The sequence below is a fragment of the Pelodiscus sinensis genome, chromosome 3 (assembly GCF_049634645.1).
Source record: "Pelodiscus sinensis isolate JC-2024 chromosome 3, ASM4963464v1, whole genome shotgun sequence".
Lineage (NCBI taxonomy): Eukaryota > Metazoa > Chordata > Testudines > Trionychidae > Pelodiscus > Pelodiscus sinensis.
Window position 1 is genome coordinate 180491508 of NC_134713.1, and position 25772 is coordinate 180517279.

The 25772-nt window shown below is 42.9% G+C and overlaps 1 protein-coding gene across 5 annotated transcripts in view; it reads right to left on the bottom strand.

Moving 5' to 3' along the window:
- USP34 (ubiquitin specific peptidase 34) overlaps positions 1 to 25772 on the bottom strand; it is a 242948-nt gene that overhangs the window by 205147 nt on the left and 12029 nt on the right. For all 5 annotated transcript variants that reach the window (XR_012903003.1, XM_075925543.1, XM_075925542.1 and 2 more), the window contains exons 2-5: positions 15406 to 15493; positions 13116 to 13536; positions 5982 to 6032; positions 4954 to 5103 (exon numbers count right to left, since the gene is read on the bottom strand). Coding sequence is in view for 4 of the 5 variants with exons in the window: in XM_075925543.1 (XP_075781658.1) it covers positions 4954 to 5103; positions 5982 to 6032; positions 13116 to 13536; positions 15406 to 15493 (710 nt within the window). In the remaining variant the exon portion in view is untranslated. The remainder of the gene's footprint in view (positions 1 to 4953; positions 5104 to 5981; positions 6033 to 13115; positions 13537 to 15405; positions 15494 to 25772) is intronic.

Consider the following 25772-nt stretch of genomic DNA (forward strand, 5'->3'; position numbering starts at 1 on the left):
TTTATTATGAAACACTTATTGCATACTCGATTCTGGGAGGAATACCAGTCTCTCCACAATCTAATCGTTACAGAAAAACAAATTTCTAGCCCATAACATAGTAACTACACTAGTTAGAAAAAAATAAAACAATCTATCCTTCCCAAGAGCTCCAAATTAAAGCTAAGTCAGTGGATCTAAGAATCTTAACGATCAGAGCAGGTTAACTGCCATTCTCAAGAATTGCTATTATGGTGAAAATGCATTTAGCTAACTTTACACTACAGTTTTAAGTTAACACAGCAATTATTATGTAACAGCTGACACTGCAAAGATACCCTGCAGATCTGTTTACTGGACTATCATTCACAGGGCTACTCATAAATCTCGTATTAACTTAGTTGTGAAGTCCATAAACTGAAGTGGATGACACAGTCACACAGTAGTTGGGTTTGTACGAGAGGGATATGTGATTTTCTCACAAAAATTATTACAGAACTTTTATGTTAAATGTGCACTTCTACGTTCAGAATTTCATTTCATGAGCAATCAAACATGTGAAAGTGAAAAGCAAGGAGAAATAACTGAAATCAACATTTAAACATTATTTACCATTGTGAAGTGAAAGAAAATCCATTCAGCAAATTTATCACCCCAAAAACAATGTCATATTTAGAATTAATCAAACCTCTTATAATATAAAGGGAACAGCATTACTGTCCATAGTAATTATAAAGAGAAACATCAATAAGGCCCTACTTGAACTGTGGAATGACTGTCAAATAATTGTATCTGAGTTGTGGATAAAATATAGAAAATTGCAGTATCCAGGACTGACAACAGGAGCCCTGACCTATGGAGGTCTGTTAATGGAGCTGGCTGTTAAAATGTAACATATGGTGGCCGAGTGGTCGGGGCCGGCAAGAAGGAGCGTGCCATCCCCCAGGAAGAGTCTGGAGGCCAGCTGCAGAGGGGCTGGACTTGACCATCCTCCAGTTCAACAAATTTCCTCGTTCAGGTTCCGAGTGTGCTAGACCAGGGAGGTCTAACCTGTAATAGGGAAGGGAAGGGAAAGAAAAGGCCAACACTTTAAAGGCATTTTTATATTTCCCCATCCTGGAAGCTGCCACGGACTGATCTGCACCACAGCAGTGCTCCCTGTAAGCTAAGCACTTGAGCGGCCATCCAGGAAAGATTCAGATGACACCCAACTGATTAGCAGGGTGCCCACAGCCAGCAGCATATGTTTCAATTGGTGGTTAACATGTACACACGCCTTAATGCACATAAAATTTATTCTGCACACAGATGGAAAAATGAGAGGGAACACTGACTTTACTCTGGAGCTGTATTGCTGATAGCCTTAGAGTTACTCTAAATCAGGGGTTCTCAGGACAAATTTTTGGTGGCTGCAGAGAATGATCACCAAGTCTTGCTCTCAAACTTTTTCCTGAAATACTTACTTAGCTTTCAGTAAGCCAAATAAATATGCACGTATACAGATCTTTATCATCATAACGTATTTATTATTAGCTAGGCACGTCTGTTCTGAAAAACTACATTAAATACACAAGTGTTACTTTTCACAACAGACTTGTCCCCAAGCTTGCCAGACACAATCCCTACTGTTGACACTAGCAAGCAATACCAAGCTGGTGCATCCAGGAGCCTCAGGGAGCAAGAGGGGGCTGCTGATACTCCCCACCGATCAGAGCACAGGTGACCGGGCCCACAAGAAAATCCCTGATGCCCACATGCAGCCATAGTGCCTGCATTTGAGAAATGGTGCTCTGAATCATGTCAGCTAGAATTACTTCATAAAGGTTATCCCAACAGCTCAAGATTGAGGTAACTCTGCATACTGTAGCAACACCCTCCAACGCAGGGCTACTCAACACGCGGGCCACATGCGGCCCGCAGCCCGTCAGTTTGCGGCCAACGGTGCAGTTTGGGTTTACACAGGGCTCATCAGGTGGCCCACAGGTAGGAGCAAAACAAAAGAGTAGACCCGTGGTCCCCAACACGGTGCCCGCGGGCGCCATGGCGCCCGTGGGGGCATTTCCATGCGCCCGCCAGGTGCTTGGGGCTGGCCTGGCACCGGGCACTGGGCGGAGGGAGCGCCGGCCCCGGGCGCGCGGCGCAGGGAGGGCGGGGGGGCGCGCGGCGCAGGGCGGGCGGGGGGAGCGCCGGGCCCGGGGCGCGCGGCGCAGGGCGGGCGGGGGGAGCGCCGGCCCCGGGCGCGCGGCGCAGGGAGGGCGGGGGGGGCGCGCGGCGCAGGGCGGGCGGGGGGAGCGCCGGCCCCGGGGCGCGCGGCGCAGGGCGGGCGGGGGGAGCGCTGGCCCCGGGGCGCGCGGCGCTGGGCGGGCGGGGGGAGCGCCGGCCCCGGGCATGCAGCTATGGGGGGGGGGGCCGCCCCCAGGCATGCGGCTATGAGGGGGGCCACCCCCGGGGCGCAAGTGTCCATGCGCCCGCCAGGTGCTCGGGGCTGGCCTGGCACCGGGCGCTGGGTGGGGGGAGCGCCGGCCCCGGGTGCGCAGCGCATGGCGGGGGGAGCGCCGGCCCTGGGCGCGCGGCGCTGGGCTGAGGGAGTGCCGGCCCCGGGCATGCAGCTATGGGGGGGGCTGCCCCCAGGCATGCGGCTATGGGGGGGGCCGCCCCCGGGGCGCAAGTGTCCCCGCCCCCTGGCGCCCGACGGGCAAACGGCCACGCCCCCTGGCGCCCGACAACCTCGAAAGGTTGGGGACCACTGGAGTAGACAATATAATGTTCTTCTGTCGAGATGCATTTTAAAATTCCTTGACTGTCATTGGTCATTAAAAGTGCTGTCATATGGGTAGAAGTCAGGTAAATATGCATTTTATTAATATCAGCAGAACTGACTTACATGGGGCCTGTGTATTGTGTAGTCTTGCCTTAATCTTTGTATTCATGTCGACAGTGTGAAATAAGTTATTTGCCTATATATTTGCATGTACATGCCGCCACACTTAAGTTGCGGCCCTCGGCACGTATTGCGAGTATCAGTGTGGCCCCCAGGGCTTCCAAAGTTAAGTAGTCTTGCTTAATATTTGGATTACCTAAGAATGCCTGCCTACAGGACAGGTGGTGTGGACTCATCAGTGCTATCTTTCTTCCAATCATAGTTACTATAAAGCAGTGTTTCCCAAACTATGGGCCTCAGCCCGCGGAAAAAAACACCGGGCCTCAGCATGGCTGGTGGCTGCCGGCAGGCCCTGCTCTACCGATACGTGGAGCTAGGTGTCTCCCCCGGCTCTGCCTGGAGCGGGCCTGGGCCCCCGAACAGGCCCCCCCGCGCGTCCTGCCACTCCGCCCCCTGAGCGTCCCCGCTGTGCATGGCTCCTCCTCACTGCCTGCTGCTGCCCATGTGCGGCACTGCACGTGGGCAGGGAGGATGCCCGGGAGTGATGTGACGTCACGGCCCGAGATTTTAAAAGTCTTCGGAGGCACGTGGCGAGGCCACGCTGGCTCCGGCGGCCTCCAGCCCCGCAATGTGGAAGGCAGAAGGTAGGAAACAGGCTTGGGCAGAGGCGAGGAGGAGGAGGAGGCGGCAGTGGCGGCAGGCTTGCGTGAAGGGGGAGGAGTGGAAGGAGAAGGGGCTTGGGAGGGGAAGGCGCCAAGGGACAGGGTGCAGGAGAGAGAGACAAATGCCAGGAGGCCAGGAATGAATCAGCCTGCGGGGACTGGGACTGACCCGGCCATATGTAGATCTTGGGACACTGTTCCCCCTCCCCCCCACAAAGCACAAAGCATGAGTTAGTCCGGCCCAGGGATTCTATTGTGTCCCCCCACACACACATACATATTTAAGTAGTTGTGAACTGTCTGGCTGGTAGACACACTCATGCAGCCTGAGCACATTTACCAGCCAGGCAGTTTGAAACTACAAACTGATACATCTAGTAATAATACAACTTACCTAATGAGAAAATACCAGACATGTTATATGTCTGGTATTTTCTCAGTTTGTTTTGTACGTGTTTATGTTTTTGGGCTGCAAAAAGCAGTATTGAAAAAAAAGGGTTCCAACTAAAGTAAAAAGTTTGGGAAACCCTGGTCTAACCAGCTTTCTGTCTGTCTTACAGTCCATTTAAACAATCCATATTCCTTAACTTGCTGGCAAGAATATTGTAGGTGACCATATCAAAAGCTTTGCTAAAGCTGGCACTGGGGGTTTTGGGAGGACCAGAAACAACTTATTTGAATATTCATCATTTGATTAATGAATATGCAAATGAACATTACTGGTCCTCCAAATGTTCGTGAATGGATTTACTGGTCCCCGTGTCAAAAAGTTTGGGAACCCCTGCTATAAAGCTAAACCTCAGCTGCCTATTTAGAACAACTTTCTAGTTACCTTATGGCACCTGATAGTAACACAGGCATATGGAAGAAGGAAACAACCAAGATCAGATCCAAAGGACTAAATACAGCAGTCATATCAGAATATAATTACATGGCATTTCATATTAGTTATATTAAGTATTTACAGTTAAACTTAATGAACAAAATTCTGTCTCCCTTTACAAGAACGTTCCTGAGCAAGACATCCCCTCCCATCACATCTTCATGATTCCTAGACCACAAATGACCACCTCCACATACATGCTTTAACTCCCACTACCAAAGTCTTCCAGTTCCACAGTATTCCAATGCTCACAGTTGCCAGCTGTGATCAAGGGATACTTTCCTAGACTAATTTTACTGCAACCAGAATGTTTGGAAAGAGAAAGGAAATCTTACAGGTGCCCCTATACCTCCAACAGATCTCAGAGTAATGACTGGATAGAGCAATCTCTAGATATCTTTCTCTCCGTGAGGAGAAAATTGTGGCTTTTTCCTTCTCCAGGTTCCTCTTCTTTAAATTTTCCCAGACTTACAGTCAGTCACTCTGCTCCCACTTTATATTTGTTACATTTTGATTTAAAAGTGTAACCAACTCAGGTGAATACTTACATTAGATACCACTGTGATAAATGCATGTGCTATAAGAAATGGCAATGTATCAGGGTTTCCATATTCAAAACAATCCTTCATGAGGGAAAGGCCATTTTTTCCACAAAATAGACAAACATAACGAAGCAAGTGCAACGGTACTTCTACATCCTGCAGAAAATGAAGAAGAATATAAACATTTTATTTAAAAAGAAAAACAAGTGACTACTGAAAACAAAACAAAAAAATCAAATACATACATATAAGGTAAGAGTTCAGGTAAGCAATGTTGGATCATATAGACGTATACAATACTAAACATGACTATTTTATACTCTCAGAAAACATGTTAATTGTATTTCAGTGTTCTGTATGAATACATCAGAGGAATGAACACCAGGGAGGGAGAGTAGTTTAGTTTAAGGGACAATGTTGGCACAAGAATAGGTCTGAATTAGACATCAATAAATTTAGGCCTGAAATTAGATGAAGGTGTCTAACCATTAGAGTAGTGAAGTTCTGGTTCAGCTTTCCAATGGAAGTGCACAGGAAAAAAAAAATCTAACTTGGTTCAAGACCGAGCTTCATAAATTTATGGTGGGGATGGCATGATGAGACTGCTATTAGCAAATATCTCCAGCAGCTGACATGGTGCACTAGATAGGCAGGGCTCTGAGTTCCTACAGAGAATTTGCTCTCAAATGCCTGACTGGTGGGTGACATCCACATGCTCAAGGTTTAACTGATAACCGTACTTTCAAATGGGAAGAATTTTTTCCCCAAGAAACTATGGAGGGCTTTCACCTTTCTTCACAGATTGGGCACTGGTCACTTGCTTTTAAACTATAGTAAATGGTGGATTCTTTGTAATTTTTAAATCAAGATTTGATGATTTCAGCAACTCAGCTAGGAATTACCGACCTATTAGAAGCATGGGGAGGAATGTTTTTGTGACTTGTGACGTGCAGGAAATCATACCACATGATCATGATAATTTTGGTCCCTTCTAGCCTTAACGTCTATGAATCAATGAAATATATATGACTTACATTCATATCACAGAATGCCCCTAATATATTGCTTTCTTGGGCAGAAATATCCTGGTTTAAAAGAAAAGAGAGATAAATATAATTAGCTAACAGTAGGAACAGAAACAAATTGTACGAAGGAAACAAAACCCAAAACACTCATGATGCACACTCCAGAAGCCTAATTTTATAAAACTTAAGCAGCTTAAGATTTAATTTTTAAACTGCCAAACTGACTTTTGCATTTTCCAATTAAATAATTGTTTTAAAATTGTATTTACAAATATGTACTTATAAGCTGAGGACAATGCTCCATCCATAAGGGAAAATTTCTTCCCCAACAGTTTTCGTTTTGGAATTCTTCTATACCAACTCAAACGTTTCATTACCAGCAAGCAGGTAATGTACCCAAACATCTGAACTGAGATAGCAAATGAACAGAGAATATACTGTACAATCATAAATCTAATGAATATTTAAGAGCTAAAATATAAAGGCAGTCATTCTAATTCAGTTTATTACATTTTTTCAAGCCCACTGTAACATTCTTATACAAATACCTAATTGACAGCTTGTAAAACCAGTATCTGGTGGACAGTCAAATTTTACAAATCATACTTCTATTAACTTTTAAAATCCATTATTGGTGCAACTAAGATTACTATAACTAAAGAGTTTAATAAAAATAACTTATTTTAATATGTTTACAGTGTGCATTGGACAGCATTTTGTAAACATTCTATTTTACTGTTTCCCCCTATTAAATCAATTTCCCCCATTGTTTGTGTTTATTTTTCACATAGCAAGAGAGAAAACATTTTTTAAAACTATAAAATCTGACTGTAATTCACAAAATTTGCTGGGATACTATCAAACTAATTTCAACTGTTTACTAAAATCATTAGGTTTTCATGTTGATAATTTCCCTTTAAATACAGGGGGAGGAGCTTTTTAAACATTTAATTTAACTGAAGTTTTTTTGAGTTAATTTCAAATTGATCAGTTACAGAGAGGATCATTTAAAATTACATTACTGGTAGATTTTACTTGTGATAGAATAAAACTTTAAAATATTCACTAAGTTTACAATGTAGGAATCTACATATATATTTCCCCTTCACATTGAACTCCAAATCATGACTAAATTAATAGTGTTTTGTCAATTATTTTTAAGAATTAAAATAGCTTGTATAGTGAGTAAGCAACACATTTTTTTGCCTAATAGGTAAGAAAAATGGGTGTTTCTGTGCTGTGTCCATATCACAAGCAGAAACAGATTAAGTACAAGGAAATCATCACTTGTTGAGGGAAGCAGAAACTGTTCACCTTTAACAGTATGGTTCTTAGCACATGGCAGCTGAAAGACAGTGGAAGTATACGTGTTAAGCGGAGTTCAGGAAAGGTGTTATCTGGAATGTCAAGTATTTTTTGTCTCAAGACTTCTCTTCCTATGAAGTAGCCATATTGGACTAAACACTGACAACAATGGGACTAGAGATCTCTGCAACCTTCAAGAGACAAAAAGGATTTGACTAACTTGGCTAGGATGAACCGGAAAACCTTACAGGTCTGGAGTTCTATACAGAATGCTCAGGGCAGTGAGATTTCCAGAAGGTCACCTTTTGAGCCAAGTAACAGAAGAGAGTTCCCTATGAGAACCAAAAGCAGGAAAACAAACACACCCCACAAACCCTCAGAGGTTAAACACCTTAAATGTTGTGTGATATGGATGCAACCGTGGGAAGAAAAGTATAACAAATTCATCTTATTTACATAGAAAACCTATATGGGAACTGCCATCAAAACGTTAAGGGGAGCACAAAAATGAACAGCCGCATTTTCACACTGTTTTACCCTCTACTGAGCCACTGAAGACTGATTTGCTAAGTCCTTTAAAGTTAATTGTCCAGTCCTGCCTGGAGGGATTTTAAAAGGTAAGGAAAACAGGAGCTCACTCCATGTTTTTGCATCTTCCTCTATACGGCTTATAGAAAAGTCATCACTTCCAGAAAAAGGACTTTCTATACATTCTGAAATACCTATTTGAGCTCACAGACCCTTTGCAAATTTAAGTCTGAATTTAAAAAGAGTCACAACAGGTGGTAATGGATGCAGGACAAATAAAATTAACAAATATTTCAGACATCCACACCAAGCCTGCCAACCTCACACATCTCAAAATTCAGGAATCTCTAAATCACCCTTGTTTGAGTTTGTGATTTTTTTGGAGCGTTTTCGCTGTCAAAGTTGTCAATCCCATGAACAGAACATGCTAGACTGAACGTCTATATGATAAAATAGGTCATGAGGTAAAATCTATCTTAGGATATCAAGAATGTTAACGGATACTATATTTGTATTATGGTAAACAGGTTTGTTCCCACATAATTTTTTTCCTTAAGATCTATACTCTCAAGTGATTTTTCTTCCAACTGACCAAGTCAAATTGTGGAATTCTTGTGTTCCAAACAACACAGACCTTTGGTAGAAAAGAGATTTTTTTATCTATTTTTAATTTTTTCTCTCTCTCTATTTAGCAGAATAGACTCTTATATTACTATTCTGTTTTTGTGGTCCCATGACCACAAACTTGTCTGAAATAAGGTATACTTGTCTTGTCCACAGGTTTGAGAATGCTAGTCTCATTGCCCTCAAATCGAACAAATGTATATGCCAGTTCTTTGTCATGGAAAACCTTGTCCACAGTGCTGTAAATATTTCTATGTGGGCTCCCAGTATTCTTGCTGAGCATCCATTGTCATCTATAGCTTTTCTGGTTCCCAAATGAAATTTTCCTTCAGGATGATTTTTCTCTCCAGATCAGATAACTCTCATTTACCTCTTCCAGTTTTACTTCTCTGTTTGCTATAACACATATGCTGCTGCTAATAAAAAAACAAATTCAAGGGATAGATATGTTCCATAACCCATGAAATTTAGGGTAGAACAACAGAGTCCCTGTTAGGCTTATACACGAAACAGAATGGAATTCTCCCAACTAGATTTCTCTTTTCTCCCAATGTGAGTAAATCTACAAAGGTTCCACCAAGTACAGTAAACTTCCAATAATCCGGCACCTTTAGGACCCAGGGGGTACCGGATTATCAGATATGCCGGACAATCGGAAGGGAGGGCTATGAGGGGTCTGGGTTAGGGTGGGGGGGATGCCACCCCAGACCCCTCATAGCCCCCCCTTCCAATAGTCCGGCTCTGCCCCAGGCGTCCCTGATTCAGCCGCTGTTGGTCAGTTTCAGCAGCAGCTGAATCGGGACGCCTGCAGCAGAGCAGCTGGAGTGCTGCCGGGTTGGTCCGGTAGCGCCGACCCTTGGCGCTACTGGACCAACCCGGCAGCACCCCAGCTGCTCTTGGGGACGCCTGGGGCAGAGCAGCAGGGGTGCTGCCGGGTTGGTCCCGCAGCACCACACCTCGGCGCTACTGGACCAACCCGGCAGCACCCCAGCCTCTCTGCCCCAGGTGTCCCCAAGTCAGCTGCTGCTCATACTGATCAGCGGCTGACTCCAGGAAGCCCGAGGCAGAGCTGCTCTGCCTCCAGCTTCCTGGAGTCAGCTGCTGGTCAGTTTCAACAGCAGCTGAATCAGGACGCCTGAGGCAGAGCAGCTGGGGCGCTGCCAGGTTGGTCCAGTAGCGCCGTACCTTGGCACTGCGGGGACCAACTCGGCAGCACCCCAGCTGCTCTGTCCCAGGTGTCCCCAAGTCAGCTGCTGCTGAAACTGATCAGGGGCTGATTCCAGGAAGCCGGGGCGGAGCAACTCTGCCTCGGGCTTCCTGGAGTCAGCCGCTGGTCAGTTTCAGCAGTGGCTGAATCGGGGACAGCTGGGGTGCTGCCGGGTTGGTCCCACAGCCCCGAGGGGCAGCGCTACGGGACGTACCCGGCGGCACTCCAGCTGCTCTGTCCCCGGCTTCCCCGATTCAGCCGCTGGTCAGTTTTAGCAGCGGCTGAATCAGGGAAGCTGGGGGCAGAGCAGCTCCAATAGTCCGGCTGCCCAGAGCACTTCCGGGTTCCTGATGTTGCCGGACCATCAGGAGTGCCGGACCATCAGATGCGAGACCATCAGAGTTTTACTGTACCTGGTAAGAGCATCAAAAGATTTCTAGACTGCTCTTCTGACTGCTCCCACTAGATTATCTTTTCAGGGTACCCTTATAATTAAGGTTGACTCAAAGAGAAGGAATGTGAATTGCTAACTGTTGCATTCAATCAAGACAACCACATAATAAGTGTGTGAAATAAGTAGAAATGATTGTTTGCAGATGTAATTGTTTTGTATGAGAGCTGAATGATGTTTTTATATGACAAATTTTCCTAGCCACAGTAAATGGTGTGGATGCACCTTTACAAATCTGAGGAACTCATGAAACCACCTACACAGCTACAAAGATTATTTATTTTGCAACGGAAATTTTCCTTTTTTTCCCCAGAGCAAACAATAAGAAAGATTAAAAGCATTCTCTCAAAACTCAATAAAATATTACTGTACACAGCAACCAGAGCCCATGTTCCATGGGGAAAGAAATTCAATTTTCACATACTGATTTTTTGGGGGGCATCAATGAGACTTACAAAGACCTGAGTAAGGGTTCTATGTAAGCTCAAAATCTTGTCTGTCTCAACAACTGAAGCTTGTCCAATAAAAGATATTACTTTACTCATCCTATCCAATATTAAAAAAAAAAGATATATTTGGATTTCAGTTTATGTCTGATACAGAACATTTTGAATGACTGACCACACTTCATATTTCCCCATAGGCCAGCTGTACAATTTAGTCATCAGCATTATATTATGGTAGAAATCAAAATGTGCTAGGAGCTTGAACACCACAGAGATATCAATCCTTCTCTGAAGAAATTACAAATTTGGTATGAGAAATTTGATATGAGCTGAAAGTGGGAATCATTTTTTTCTGATTTGCCTAAACAGCAAAATAAGTTTTCTTCTCGCTGAAATCCAGACCACATTATTTTGATATATTCAAGGAGTAACAGCATTTACTAATCCGAGTGGTCAGCAACTCAAGAGGTTGAGAGTACAGGTCAGCAACAATGCAGCCACCCTATTTATATTAGTGCCTGGCCCTCTTGCATACTATGTCAGCAAATCAACCAAAAAATCCTGTGATTGTCCCTTCTGAAAATCAGACAAGTATATCCATAGAGAAAACAAGGTTGTGGTCTTTTTTAAGAGAAGCAAATCTGTTTACACAGAACAAAAGTTGCTCCTGAGCTGTTTCTGTCATTTTCCTGTGAAAGGTAAGAAGAAAAGGATGAGCTTTTTTTTTTTTCAATGACCCCATGAAGAACAGAGGCAAAATCCCTTTTATTTAACATTAGTTTTTAGCAGTATGAAAAACAAAAAGATACACCTACCCTAACTGGTCTTTACTAGTAGGCAACTGCATTGCGGTTCTATTTATTTATGATAAGGTTTAAAAAGAATTACGTAGGCCACTCTGAAATGTGTGAGGAAAGTCTTACTAACTGAACTCCAAACATTCACTGGTTCATTAATATAGATACTTGAGGCCACAGTTTAACATTTTAACTATACTCCAACAACATGATAGAATATACCGAAGATACTCAAATATGTCCCAAACAAAACAAAAATCATTTCGCTTCCCAGTTCAATAATTTTAACTAAACCAAAATTTATTGCCAAGTTTGGGGAGATCCACTTATTCAAGGACTGAATATACTCATGTAAGCACACTAGCATGTATACCAAATCACATATAATTTATGTGCATCCTTAAATTTAAGAAGAAAGGCTACGTCTACACTGGCCCCTTTTCCGGAAGGGGCATGTAAATTTCACTAGTCGTCGTAGGGAAATCCGCGGGGGATTTAAATATCCCCCGCGGCATTTAAATAAAAATGTCCGCCGCTTTTTTCCGGCTTTTAAAAAAGCCGGAAAAGAGCGTCTAGACTGGCCCCGATCCTCCGGAAAAAGCGCCCTTTTCCGGAGGCTCTCATTCCTACTTTGAAGTAGGAATAAGAGCCTCCGGAAAAGGGCGCTTTTTCCGGAGGATCGGGGCCAGTCTAGACGCTCTTTTCCGGCTTTTTTAAAAGCCGGAAAAAAGCGGCAGACATTTTTATTTAAATGCCGCGGGGGATATTTAAATCCCCCGCGGATTTCCCTACGACGACTAGTGAAATTTACATGCCCCTTCCGGAAAAGGGGCCAGTGTAGACGTAGCCAAATAGTATAATAATTTTAACTGAAACTTAGCTACTCTAGGCAGTGACAGATTTTTTTTTTCAATCTTCTGAAGTTTGTGGGTTTGGATAATCATATTTTAATGTTCCAGTATTTTGTAACACCCACATAAATGCATTAATGTGCTCTCCTGCATTTCAGTTTAAGCTTTCTTAACACAGCCAAATATACCCATATCTCAGTATAAAGTGTAACACGTGTTCTATTTAGTCATGAACAGATTTTCATAGGTGGAAGTGAAAATAAACCTTTTCAAGAATAAAGTTACTTTAATTTGACACCTACAAAAGCATATAGCTACAAAAGCATTTCCTTCTGTTTCTGGGAATTAAAAGTATGTAAAAGCGTTCTGAAAGTGAATTTGACAAAAATAAATTGTCAAAAAATATGTGTTTAACAGCAAAAAAGTAACATCACAATGAAAAACTTGTAAAGGTGGTAGTCAAGTTTGTAGACCTGCAGTTATGACAGTTATTCAGCTGATTATGGAATAGCAAAAACATGTGGTCTCATGCAAGTTTTAGTTTGTAAATTTTGTTTATAACAACAGATTTAAACAAAAATGAGTTTAACTACTTCATCATATTTTTGGAAGGAAAATATAATTATGGTCCCTTTTGACTTCCTGCTGCAGAGACTAATTGATAAATCAAATTATTCATTTTTAGGCAACATTTTATAAACTGCTTTTACCTAGATTAATCATAAATTATTTTAAGAAAATATGTAAGGGGCTGGTTCATATCCCAAAAAGTGTCAATGTTAATTAAGACTCACTGAATTCAGTGGGAGAACTAAATCATTCCCATCCACCCTGTTTGTAAACTACAATCACACACACAGTGTCTACCCTTCAGTGATAACTACATTATGTTTCACATAAAAACGAAATATGTACAAGGTAGGATAAGATATACCTCTATTGTGGGATGAGTATTATGCTTGTAAGCAGTATACAAAGGAAACTGAATCTGAAAGATTTTTGCCACACACAGCAACAGTTTTTCCTTCTCATCAGTGCTCCATAAGCTAAAAGCATCAGTGCTCTTTGCAGATTCTTCTTCTGTCAGGATACAAGTTCTTGCAGAGTCTAACTTTTTCTCTATGCATTTTTGTTGTTCTCCATTTTCTTCTTCATGAGACTCTCTTTCTACATTCAGTGGCTCATTTGTTTGATTATTCTGATCTTGCCATGTTGAATCTATGTTAATAGTGCAATGTTTACAGAGCTGGTCCCGTAGAGCTTGAACTTGGGCAATCACTAAGTTAATAAGCGCACATACTACTTGGTTAAAGATCTCCAAATGCTTATACTCCTTGAAGCAGCACAGACATTGTCTGCAAACAAAAACAAAAAAACAAAGTAAAAACTCCTAGAGTGGCTCAGAATTAAAATATCTAAAAACGATAATCTCTTGAAGTTTTGGCTCTGTCAACATGAAGAAATAAATAATAAATAAACTAAAATAATAAGAAAAGAGTCTGAGCTAAATGTTTTGAAAGTGGCTAGTTATAAGTTTAATATTAAACTATATTTTAAGTAACAAAGCATGTGATAAACCAACAGAGAAAGGAAATTCAAAGGGACACAGATGCCAGTGTCAAGTGCCAAGACTGAAGACTTTGTTAATCCCTATAGGCACTCCATTTGTTTCTAGGTGCTCAGAAAACTACATGGTCCCAAGCACTGTTTGGCAGTTTTCAATTACTTATATACTAGAAAATATACCCAACATTGCTCAGGTCCTTCAAGGCAGGGGGCTGGGAGGTTCAGCAGTCAGGGCAAGAGCTTGGGGATGTGTGTAGGGGGGTGCAGAGCAGGTGGCTCGGAGTGTGGGGGTGCAAGAGTCAGGCTTGGAGGGTGAGAAGAGGGTTTAGGGTAAGGGGGGGTGGCTCAGGAGTCAGAGCAGGGGTTTGGGATGTGGGGGCTCAGCAGAGGGCCAGGGCAGGAGGGCAGGGATACATGCAACCTGCCAGCTTCTCCCCAGGGACAGCCTGGAGCGGCAGAGAGGAAGGGGGCACACTGGTCAACCAGCAGCTGCTCTGCTGCCAGCCAGCGGCTGCTCTCCAGGGCTCAGGCGTTTGCTTCCCTCCATAGTCATTCAAGGGTATAACTGTTCCTCTCGCTTGCTGCCTCCCTATGATCTTTTGTGAATATGTCTGTCCCTGCGATTGCACCCCTCCCCTTTCTGTCTGATGAAAAAGAATATCATTCCATGCATATCCCATTGTCCTGGTACAAACAAACTGTGACCTTGCTTTAAGTTAGCATAAGAGGAAGCAGTATACCAAATTTGATCGTCCAAGCTCTTACCTTTCAGAAGGAGTTGTTAAACAAATGGACGGACACACAGACAATCAAACTCTCTTAAATATATAGTATATTTCACAATGGTAGGTATGGTCTGCATATGATCATAGCACCAGCTTATTGTGAAAAAAAAAAACCTAAAATTTGCTGGAATAATTCTTGATCCCCCCCGCCCCAAATTCTTTTTAGCAAAAAAAATGTATATGGCAGGATAGTTGACATTAAGCAAGAACATAAAGATTTTATAATATTTTTCATTACTGTCATCTATCCTGTTTACTGCTACGTTCTTCAACAGCTTCTGGAATGCTCATCAGTATTTCAAAGGTGTGTTTTACACACATATACCTAGGTGATGGCATGGCATGCAGATGGTTACATGTAAATAAAAGCCAGAATTTCCCTTATTCTCCCTCATTTTAGTCACGCTACAATACTGTAATCCAGGGATGTAATAGTATAGTCGATTAACCGAAAAGCAAAACTTATAGGTTAATGCTATAGACTATACACATTTCTCCACCCCCACATCTTGCCAGTAAATTTTTTACCAGTCTGGCCAGCAGCCCAGCTCAACCCTGGCTAGCACTGGGTCCTGAACCTACCTCCATTGCAGCTCTGCATTTAAAATGTATTAGGACCCAGCTTGCCGGCTCAATTCCAGCTCATGCCAGGTCCGGGGGCTCAGGCTCCCTTTACCCCCTGACAGAGGTTGCCTGGGGATTATAGAATAGTCAGCTAACCAATAAGAATTCATAAGGTTAATCAACTATTCAATTAACCGGTATTTAACATCCCTACTGTACTCCTAACTATTCTATTCACTCTACATTCTACATATTTTTTACAATAAATAGGGCAAATATGATGAGTTTAAAGACACTTATGAAAAATACCTTTGCGTCCAGGAGTTGATATAAGCAAATATCTTGAGTGCATGTTCCTTTCGGAGCTGCAATCCATCACCACCTTCAATGTCAGATACTGAAGAAAAATAGTAGGTGGTTAATGGCATATATAATATTTAATGTGTCTTTTAACAGCTACATTAAACATTAAATATCAAATATAAATTTTGTTCCTAAAGCACCTAATTCGAAAAATCAGACTTTGCACAGGAACTGTATTGGTATTCAGAGTACAGTAACCTAATGTTGCAAAGGTTTTTCCGGCACAAAACTATCACCACAATATCACATATCCAGTATCCTCCCCATCACCAAGAAATCTGTTATCTACTGACAGGCCCTCAGATGCCACAGAATATGTTCAGAGGAAAAAGTCCAAGGTATATACGTTACACATTCAAAATCTCCTTTAACAAACAAAAACACCCCATCGAATCATGGAATCAGCCACTGAAACGTCCCAGAGAGCCTGCTTCAATTCATAAATAAAAACCCTCTCAATTGCAGACCACTAATTGTTACCCAGAGCTTTTTTTGTGACGGTATGCCCCGGGACAGTATACAGGCACCTATTTTCCCATCCTACTTGAATTGAATGGGATTCCCCTCTGGCACCTATTTCCTGGGTTGGCTTGTCTCGGCTCCTGACAGAAGCAGGCCCGGGACACGTGGCTCTTAAAGGGGCAACAACCACATTTCGGCCCCTGGCACAGGGTGGTTTTTTTTTTTTTTTTTTTGGCTCAACAACTTTAAGCCTACAGTACTGGCACCTTTTTTCTTTAAATAAATAAAAAAGCATTGTTGTCACCCATAACCCCACCCTGGAATCCATAACAGGGTATCACCAAACAACTACAACACATACTCAAGGGGGCCCATACTGATAATTCTTTCCTGAACTCCCACTTCCAGCTTTCAAACAACCCCCACCCCCCAACATCTCCAAACTCATCACCAGAAGCAAGCTCCCCAGACTAGGACACACCAATTCAAAGTAGTACCATAAGCTGCCAGAACAACAGATGAAAAATGTGCAGACATCTCTACTTTCACAATGAGCCATACTAGGGATGTAACAGTATCAGAGGGGTAGCCGTGTTAGTCTGAATCTGCAAAAGCGGCACGTTATAGACTAACTGAAGTGTTGGAGCATAAGCTTTCGTGGGCAAAGACCCACTTCATCAGGGATGTAATAGTGTAGTCAATTAACTGATTAACCAATAAGCAAAAGCTTATAGGTTAATGCTATAGACTACACGCATTCCTGGCCCGCCCTTTGACAGTACATTTTTTAGCAGGCTGACCAGTGGCCCTCCTCAGTCCTGGCTTGCAATGGTCTGGGACCTACCACCGCAGCAGCTCTGCATTTCAAGTGTATTAAGAGCCAGGCAGGGAGGCAGCCCAGCTCAGTTCCGACTCACACCAGGTCTGGGAGCTCAGACCCCCACCTCCCAGATAGGGGCTACTGCCACCTCGTGCTGGTTTTTAAACTGGCTCCCCTCACGGACCAGCTCCCACCTGGCACCCCATGCTGCTGCCTCTGGTACATATGCAGCAGTGCCGGAGTGCCATGGGGTTCCTCGGGAGTGAGACCAGAGTACACTGGTTGCTGACTCGGCCCAGGGGATTACAGAATAGTCGACTAACTAATAAGAATTCATAAGGTTAGGTGACTATTCGATTAACTGATATTTAATATCCCTAGTGCACACCCCTCATAACACACCTTTCAAGATACACTGTTCCTGCACATGCCCATCATAGGATGTGATTGATGTGCCTCATTCAGTGCACTAAATGCCCCAACAACTATGTGAATGAAACCAGGTGATCACTAAACTCTCAAAAGAACTCATGCAGGAAAATGATAGAGCAAAAGAACACTCAATCACCTGCTGAACACCTTTTACAAAGTGATCACTCGATCACTCCGTATTTGATCTTATCAATCCTCATGCTCAAAGGAAACCTGACCTACACTTTCAAAAGACAAGCCTGGGAGTTTAAATTCAGAACTTTGATAGACACTAAAAATCATTATCTTAAAAGTATCTTTACAAATGTTAATCTTTCTGGCACAGGGGCATGAAAAAGAAACACACACTCCTAAGTACAGCAAGTTGCATCACAGTAAAATCCCAGGACTCCTGCTTTGGCCACATTGCCATGCTAAAGGAATGCAATGGTAGCACTGCTGTAGCTGCATTTTACACTTTTAAGTGTAAACAAAACCCTAATAAAGACACTGGATTTATGTCTTCTTATAACAAAGTGTAACCCGCTAACCTACCTTTTCATCCTATGACTACCGAGGAGTTAATGGGCCACTTGACCTTCAATGGTCCCTCAAAATACGTGCTAACTACTTATGCTAAACTATTGTTGATTCTTATATTTAAGCTGTGACACTCTAAGGCAGTGGTCCCCAACATGGTGCCCGTGGTCACCATGGCGCCTGCCGGGCCATTTCTGTGAGCTTGCCAAGTGACACTTGCACACTGCTCAGGGGCGGCGCCAGCCCTGGGCACACAGCAAATGGGCAACTCTGTCCCCAGCCGCACGGCGTATGGGCATCCATGCCCCTGGGCACGCGGCATAGGAGCAGCGCCGGACCCGGGCGCGCAGCGTATGGGCATCCCCTCCCCTGGGCACGCGGCACAGGAGCGGCGCCAGACCTGGGTGCGTGGCGTATGGGCAGCCCCACCCCTGGACGTGCGGCACAGGAGCGGCGCCTGCCCCGAGAGTGCGGCGCATGGGTGGCTCTGGCACCGGGCACGCAGCGTATGGGTGGCCCGCCCTCAGGTGCCCAGCGCATGAGTGGCCCCACCCCCAGCAGCCCCAAAAGGTTGGGGACCACTGCTCTAAGAGGATTCTAAAACTGTGGGTTGAGACCCCGAATGGGGTCACCGGGGTGGCATACACTTGCTGGAGCCTGTGGCTGAAGTCCGAGCCCTATTTCCCAAGTTTGAAACCAAAAGCCCTTATGTTTAGCAGTTATTAGTCACCCTTTTTCAGTATTTGTCACATTAACTACAGCTATAATCTGAAACTACCCATTGAATTCAACAAAGGGAAGAATTTAAAAAAAAGTTGAGCAAGCCAGTTTTCTATAAAACCACATCAAATGCCCTGCCCACATCCTAGAAATGTACAGATTTGGGCAAGCCAAACTCCAGTACCAGTACTCAATTCTACCTACTCTGCTCTCTTCAACATCTAGTCACAGATGATTCTACCAACTGGTTACATCCCTTTTTCCAGACAACAATAACTCCACCTATTACTACTCCTATTTAGACTTTTAGACCATTCTAAAATTTTCTTATTGCATTATAACCATCATAAAAAATGAATCTTGACATTCTGAATATTTTCTTTATCATGTTAAAAATAATTTTTTTCACTAACTGTATAGTAGAAACACAGATCTCTAATTTCAAACAACCTGCAAATATGTAAAATTCACGTAGACACTTCAGACTCATATATTGGGAGGAAAAAACAAAGTAGGTTTAAAATTAAGAGTCTTCCAAAATTTGAGAGGGATGAAGTGTGGAACATGCTGTCAGAAGTCTTATAAGAGCTGTGCAACACTCCTATGAGGAAAATACAGAGTCCATACAAACAAAAGAAAACCAACCTTTGGATTGTAGCTGGGGGCGATGAAAATGAACGTGAGTCGGTCCTTATTGCTTTGAATTCTTATCAAGCAGAATCCATCACCAGAATGGAAGCATGTCCTTTAGAGTAGTGGCTGAAGTGTGAAGGGGTATACTTCCATTCTGGTGATGGATTCTGCTTGAAAAGGATTCAAAGCAGTAAGGACCAACTCACGTTCATTTTCATCATCTGGGAGTCAGATGCTACAATTCAAAGGTTGGTTTTCTTTTGTTCGTATGGACTCTGTATTTTCCGAACAGCTCTTATAAGACTTCTGACAGCAAACGTTTACCTTAGCAAGAGGCTGAAAAGGTAGGACCAAGAACTTGTAGACTCTAAAATTCTACTCTGTTTTGGTTTTAAGTGAAGTTATATAAAAACACCCTACATTTGTAAGTTTCACTTTCATGATACAGAGATTGCAACCCAGTACTTGTATAAAGTGAACTGAAAAAAACCCTATTTTATCTTTTTTTACAGTGCACATATTTGTAATAAAAAATAGTGTATAGTGAGCACTGTATACTTTGTATTGTATGTTATAACAAGTCAATATATTTGAAAATGTAGAAAAACATCCAAATATTTTATAACTTTAAATCAGTATTCTATAATTATGTAACAGTGCAATAGTAATCTATTTTTAATCTAGTTAATTTGTTTTGTGTTAATCACTTGAAATAACTTTAACTGACAGTCTTAAAAAGTAAACTAATAAAACATACTGATCTAAGACTTATCCCCCCTGACGCAAGGGAGAAGGGTTTTTCCTGTCTCCAAAATATTTATAACACTTTGAATTGCATCTTGAGTTCCTTCGTAGCTTTGCAAGCCCCAATATAGACTACTGTCACTATAAAATTTTAACAATTGAAGATTCCAGTTTAAGTTGGAGGTAAGGTTAAGAAAAATATCACTTCAGGAAATAATCATTAAGAGTACAGATTTGGTTTTTTTTTTTTTTATAAATACACTATACACAAATTACAGTGCCAAGAAATCTGATGTGTTAGAAGATGCATCAACTTCAAAATCACACTGCTGTCTCACTTTTTTATACCTAGTAGGAACAACACCTAAAACTGCAATAAATAAAAAGGGGAAAAAGATTGGGGGAGAAGTGGTCTGTTTGATTTATACATTTGACAATATTTCATACACAACTCAGTCAGTTTCAGTATTCTCCTGGGCTATGTCTACACTCCCGGCTTCTTGCGCAAGTACGCCCATTCTTGCGCAAGAATCCGCAGAGCGTCCACACTGCCCGCCCGCTCTTGAGCAAGGACATTTACAGTACAGCGTGGTAAGAGTGGGCTTCTTGCGCAAGCGCTACACTCTTTTTTACCAGGTGTAAGCCCTCTTGCACAGGAGCACTTGCGCAAGAGGGCAGTGTGGACGCTCGGCAGGGATTTCTTGCACAAGAAACCCTATGGCGAAAATGGCCATTAGAGCTTTCTTGAGCAAGGGAGCATCCACACTGCCATGGGCACTCTTGTGCAAAAGCACAGTTCGCACATGGCAGTATGGACGTTTTCTTGCACAAGACTTCTTGCACAAGAACCCTTGCGCAGGATGTTCTTACACGAGAAGCTGCAAGTGTAGACATAGCCCTGCTAATCTGTGTGGGTCTCTGACATAGGCACTTTGGAAATATAGTATTTACAAAATAAAAGTGATGGAAAAAACAAAAACGAAAGTGACTCAATTACAAGTCCATCATTTATAAAAATCAGAAATTATGGAAAAGTCCCCTAATTCTACCCACTTATCACCCTCCTGAACATAACCATAAAGGTGTAACAATATGATTCTCAAATACTGGTTTATTACTATTAAAACTAAAACACGGATGCTTTATGGTATTGCACACTGCTACATCACAAAGAGCCATTTGCATTTGCATTTCACAACACAAATTCATGTGATACTTGATTTCTTTTTAAGACTACACAAGAATGCTGCAGAATTCGAGAACCTTGCCACAAATATGAAATCAAGATTGCCACAGAATACAGGCCTTGATTACAATACTACATTCCATGTACAAGCAAAATGATATAGGTTGGACCTCTCTGGTCTGGCATCCTTGGAACCTGTCCGGTCCTGAATGAAAGAATTTGCAGAATCAGGTCCTCTTTCACCAGTCTCCCAGTCTGCTACCCCTCCCTGTGGCTGGCTTCACTCCAACTGCATTGCTACTGGGCCAGTCCCACTTCAACCATCAATCATTATCAACCGTACTATCCGGGGTTTGTTCACCAGCAATGCCCCTCTACCATGTACACTGGACAAATGAAGCCATCTCTATGCAAAAGAATAAATGGACACAAATCAGACATCAAGAATGGTAACATGCAAAAACCAATAGGAGAGAACTTCAACCTCCCTGGACACTCAGTAACAGACATGAAAGTTTCCATACTTTAGCAGGAAAACTTTAAAAACAGACTTCAATGTGAAACTGTAGAACTGGATTTCATATGCAAACTCGACACTACCTGATTGAGTCTGAAGAGAGACCGGGAATGGCTAGCTCACTACAAAAAGTAATTTTCTCTCTTTTGGTATTCATACCTTCTCATCAACCACTGGGAGTGGGCCACATCCACCTAATTAAATTGGCTTCCTTAGCTTTGGTCCTCTGCATAGTAATAGAACACTCCCATCTTTGTATATACAGGCAGCACTTTCAAGTCATTAAGTAATGGGTTTTTTGTTTGTTTGTTTTTAAATAAAAGGACAATGTACATGCACTGTGTAAATTATTGTATTGTTGACAAATGAAGGAAAAATTTTATATTAATCAAAGAACGAAAGCAATCCAAACATTAAATAGAACTTGTTGGTAGACAATATTTGCAGTTTTTCTTTCTTTTGGCTGAATATAAGGAGTGCAGAAGTGAGGGAAGGGAGCTGCAGAGGATTGGAGACGCAGGGCAGGGGGTGCAGGATGCTGAAGGGCAAAGGTGGGGGGCTCAAGGCACAGGTTTTGGGGTGAAAGAAGGCAGGCAGCTAGGAAGGTTGGCTGCACTTACCAAGACCAGCCAGAATGGCTAGGGTGGCAGTGGCTCCTACTGGGGGCCTGGGCTGGGCTAGGGATGTAAGCAACTAGTCAACTTTTGCTTATCAAATAGTCGACTATTCCCTCAACTAGTCACTTCCTCTATCCTTGCTGCCTCTATCAGCGGCAGCAAGGATGGGGGGAGCAGGAGCAGATGCTGGGGGGAAGAGCCAGCTTAAAAGCTGGTTCTCCCCAACAAAGTCTCCGTGGGGGGAAGGGTAGTAGCGGGGACTGGGCGCGAGTGCAGGGGGGCAGGCAGCTCTACAGGAGTCGGTGCTTGTGGGGAGCCATCTTTAAACTGGCTATTCCCAAGCACCGGCTTGCACAGAGGCAGCAATGGGGCTGGGGGGAGGCAGAAGCCAGTGCCTCTGGGGCACCAGCTTTTGGAGCTGCCTCCACACACTGCTGCCTCTGTGCAAGCACCGACTCCTGTAGAGCTGCCTGCCCTCCTGCGCTGCAAGTTCCAGGAGCTGGCTCACTACAGGCACCAGCTTCCGCCTCCCTCCCATTGCTGCCTCCATAGGAGCAGAAGTATTGAATCCTAAAAGGAACTTAGTGTTAAATCAAAATATTTTTTTTAATTTTACATTCAGATTTTCTTGTTTAAACAAGTCTCACTCCTCCATGTTGCTATGTGAACAATCCATACAAATGACATGTGAAACTGATTGAACAGACATATGAAACAGTGAAACTGACTATATACAAAGTATTGCAAATATATATGAACTCTAACGAAAATATATTTTCTCAATTTCAAACTCAAATGTTATCTACACATGCTAAAGTATAAAAATGTACAGTGAAAACACCCAAACAATTACAATTCTTCCCTGTAGTGATACAATGCAACAGCCATATGGATTAAGGCATTTCAGTATGTGTGCTTCCCAAATGAGATTAAGATTAATGAGATTTCTGATTTTTAAAGACAGATTACTAGTCTCTGACTCCCATCATGTCACTATACGGTAGCACTAGAAGATTCACCCAGCATTGATTGGGTCCTTAACTCAATTTTTGTTTTTCTTCATGTTAATCATTGCTCAGGGGTGGGATTGATAGGTTCAGTATGATGGCTGCCTCAGGGAAAAATGATTAATCCAGCCCTCTCACCGCAGCAGCCTGGGGCCAGGTGAGGAGCCCCTGTTCATGGCTACTGCAGATCCAGCAGGCACAGCTGAGGGAGGGGTGCATGTCCCCCATCTAGGGTAGGTCCAGGTTCACCTGCCCCTTGTGCTCCCCAGTCCGAGTGAAGAATGCAGGAAACTGTGCAGTTGCACTCACTCCATGATAAAGGGGGACAGCCAGCAATATTCCCAAATGGAGGGGACTTAACCCCCCCATCTTCTCTAAAGGGCACTGGGAGAGGTGGAGGGTGGACTCAGGTCTGGAGCAATCCTGGGAGAGACGGCGGGGAAGGCCTCTAGCCCAGGGTTTCTTAAACTTTTTAAGACTGAGGAACACCAAACTATTTTTTTTATGGGACAGGTACAATCCTGGGGGAAGAGGGGAGCCAGCCGCAGCAGGAGCTGTCTATGGGCTCTGCAGGGGGTGGGGAACAGAATTTTTTCTGTTCTCTCCGCAGCACACCTCCAACTGCCTCGCGGCACACTGGTGTACCGCAGAACACACTTTAAGAAACTCTGCTCTAGCCATTCACTTTCATTTCCCTGGTGATTGTGTCTCTTCTATATGGTTTTATGCATTCCCATACAAATCACAGGGGTCGGGAGGAGACAGTGAATCCGTCTCTTTTCTGTATGGGTTTGTGTGTCCCTGTACAAATGGGGGAGGGGGCAGAGAAGCACTTTAGCAAACCCTTCCCACGCCACCCAAACCCTTACTTTATTTAAGTTATGATAAGAGGAAGCTGCATACCAAATTTAGTGGTCCTAGCTAGGGATGTGGTAGTGTAATCATGTAATAGGTTAATGTTTACAACTACATGCAGCCCCACTGTATCAGAAGCAGTAGCACAGGGGGACAGACGGGAGCCAGTGCACACAAGGAGATGATCTCTCCCCACTGCACGTAACTGCTGAAATTTTCAGCAGTTACACATTTACTTAAATAAACGCATTATAACATCCCTAGTCCTAGCTCTTCCCATTTAGGAGGCGTTCTTGAACAGACAGACTCACTCGCTCGCTCCCAGACAAACTCTCTCAAATATATGGTAGACTTAGGGTTGTTTGGGTGTCTTAACTATTCATTTCTGTAACGTAACATGTTTAAATATTTCCTTTAAATTAAATCCAAAAACAAAATTTCCTTCATATATAACACTTGGTATTGAGATAACTGCAACATCCCTGTAAGATATATTACTCCAAGTTATTCAGATGTTCAATTCTTAACTCTACCGTAACACAGTTTCAGTGTGAATTTTCTTTTTTATTAAAAATGTAATACATGAACAGCAAACAAGAAATCCAAAGAGAATATTACCATACAATGTAATATGATTATATGAAGTATCTTTTTGAATTTTAACTTTTACAGCAATATTTAGCAGTATACTTTAAAGCTGTTTTATGCCACTTAGGGTGACCAATTTCCCAAAGGGAAAACAGGACACCCACAGACACTTGCCTGAGCTCCCGCCTGTTCTCTCCCATGACATGCGCAAAGCTGCTTCCTGGTTACTGGAACCCTACCAGCCCCACACATGCTAGAAAGCTAGACATTAGTTTTTGAAACTGAAATGTTATATATAAAGCAGATGCTAAGATATAAAAAATCCTCCAGAGAAAATTTTAAAAAACTGGTGCCACTTTCAATAATTCAAAGTCAGACTGAGATTATAGCTACCTACAGGTAAAATGCCTTCTTTCAAAATGTTCACAGCCTCACAATGCTTTCAGGGAGAGTTAAGCAAGTAGCCTGTCCCCTTTATCCTACTGAGAACAAATCGAGATGGAAGCTACCATGAAAAAGGGCAGTTCTATATGGAATTAAAAAATTCAGAGTAAAACAAAGCCGGGGGGAGGAGGAGAGACACACAGGAAGGTGGAGATGTGGGGGAAACTGGAATGAAGAATAGGGAGTACACAGAAACTGAAAGAAAGTGAGGCAAAGGAGAAAAAGGAGATAAACAAAATTCTAAAAAAAGAGGACAATACAAGAGAAGAGCTATAAACCAGGTATGCCATAGAACAGGGGAAATTTAAAAAATAAAGTGGGAACTACAAATATAAAATATAGAGAGTTAAGAAACAAGAAAGGAGACTCAAAGCGACAGACTTCCCTCCTGTAGTCTGTGCACTACCCAACAGGACATTTCCAGGTAATCTGAAGAGCTGCTTCTTCACTTGTAGTTGAAAACACACAGGGAGACACTACCAAATTGCAAAGTGACCTGGAGGAATTAAAGTAATGAGAGATGAAGGCCACTGGGCAAGAACTAATCCTAATAAATGGCCACATCTCTCTGCACGAAGCATGGGGGAGCAAAATGGGCAGAAAAAACCCCTAAACATACAAAAATGGCAATGTCCATATGGCACAGACTCTCGGAGACTATAGAAATTCCTCCATATAGGAACCACACTTGAACTGGCACTTCAAAAATATGAAGCAACAATCCAGGGTCAGAGGCAGGATTAGGGTCAAGAACTGCTGTTCAAGACAC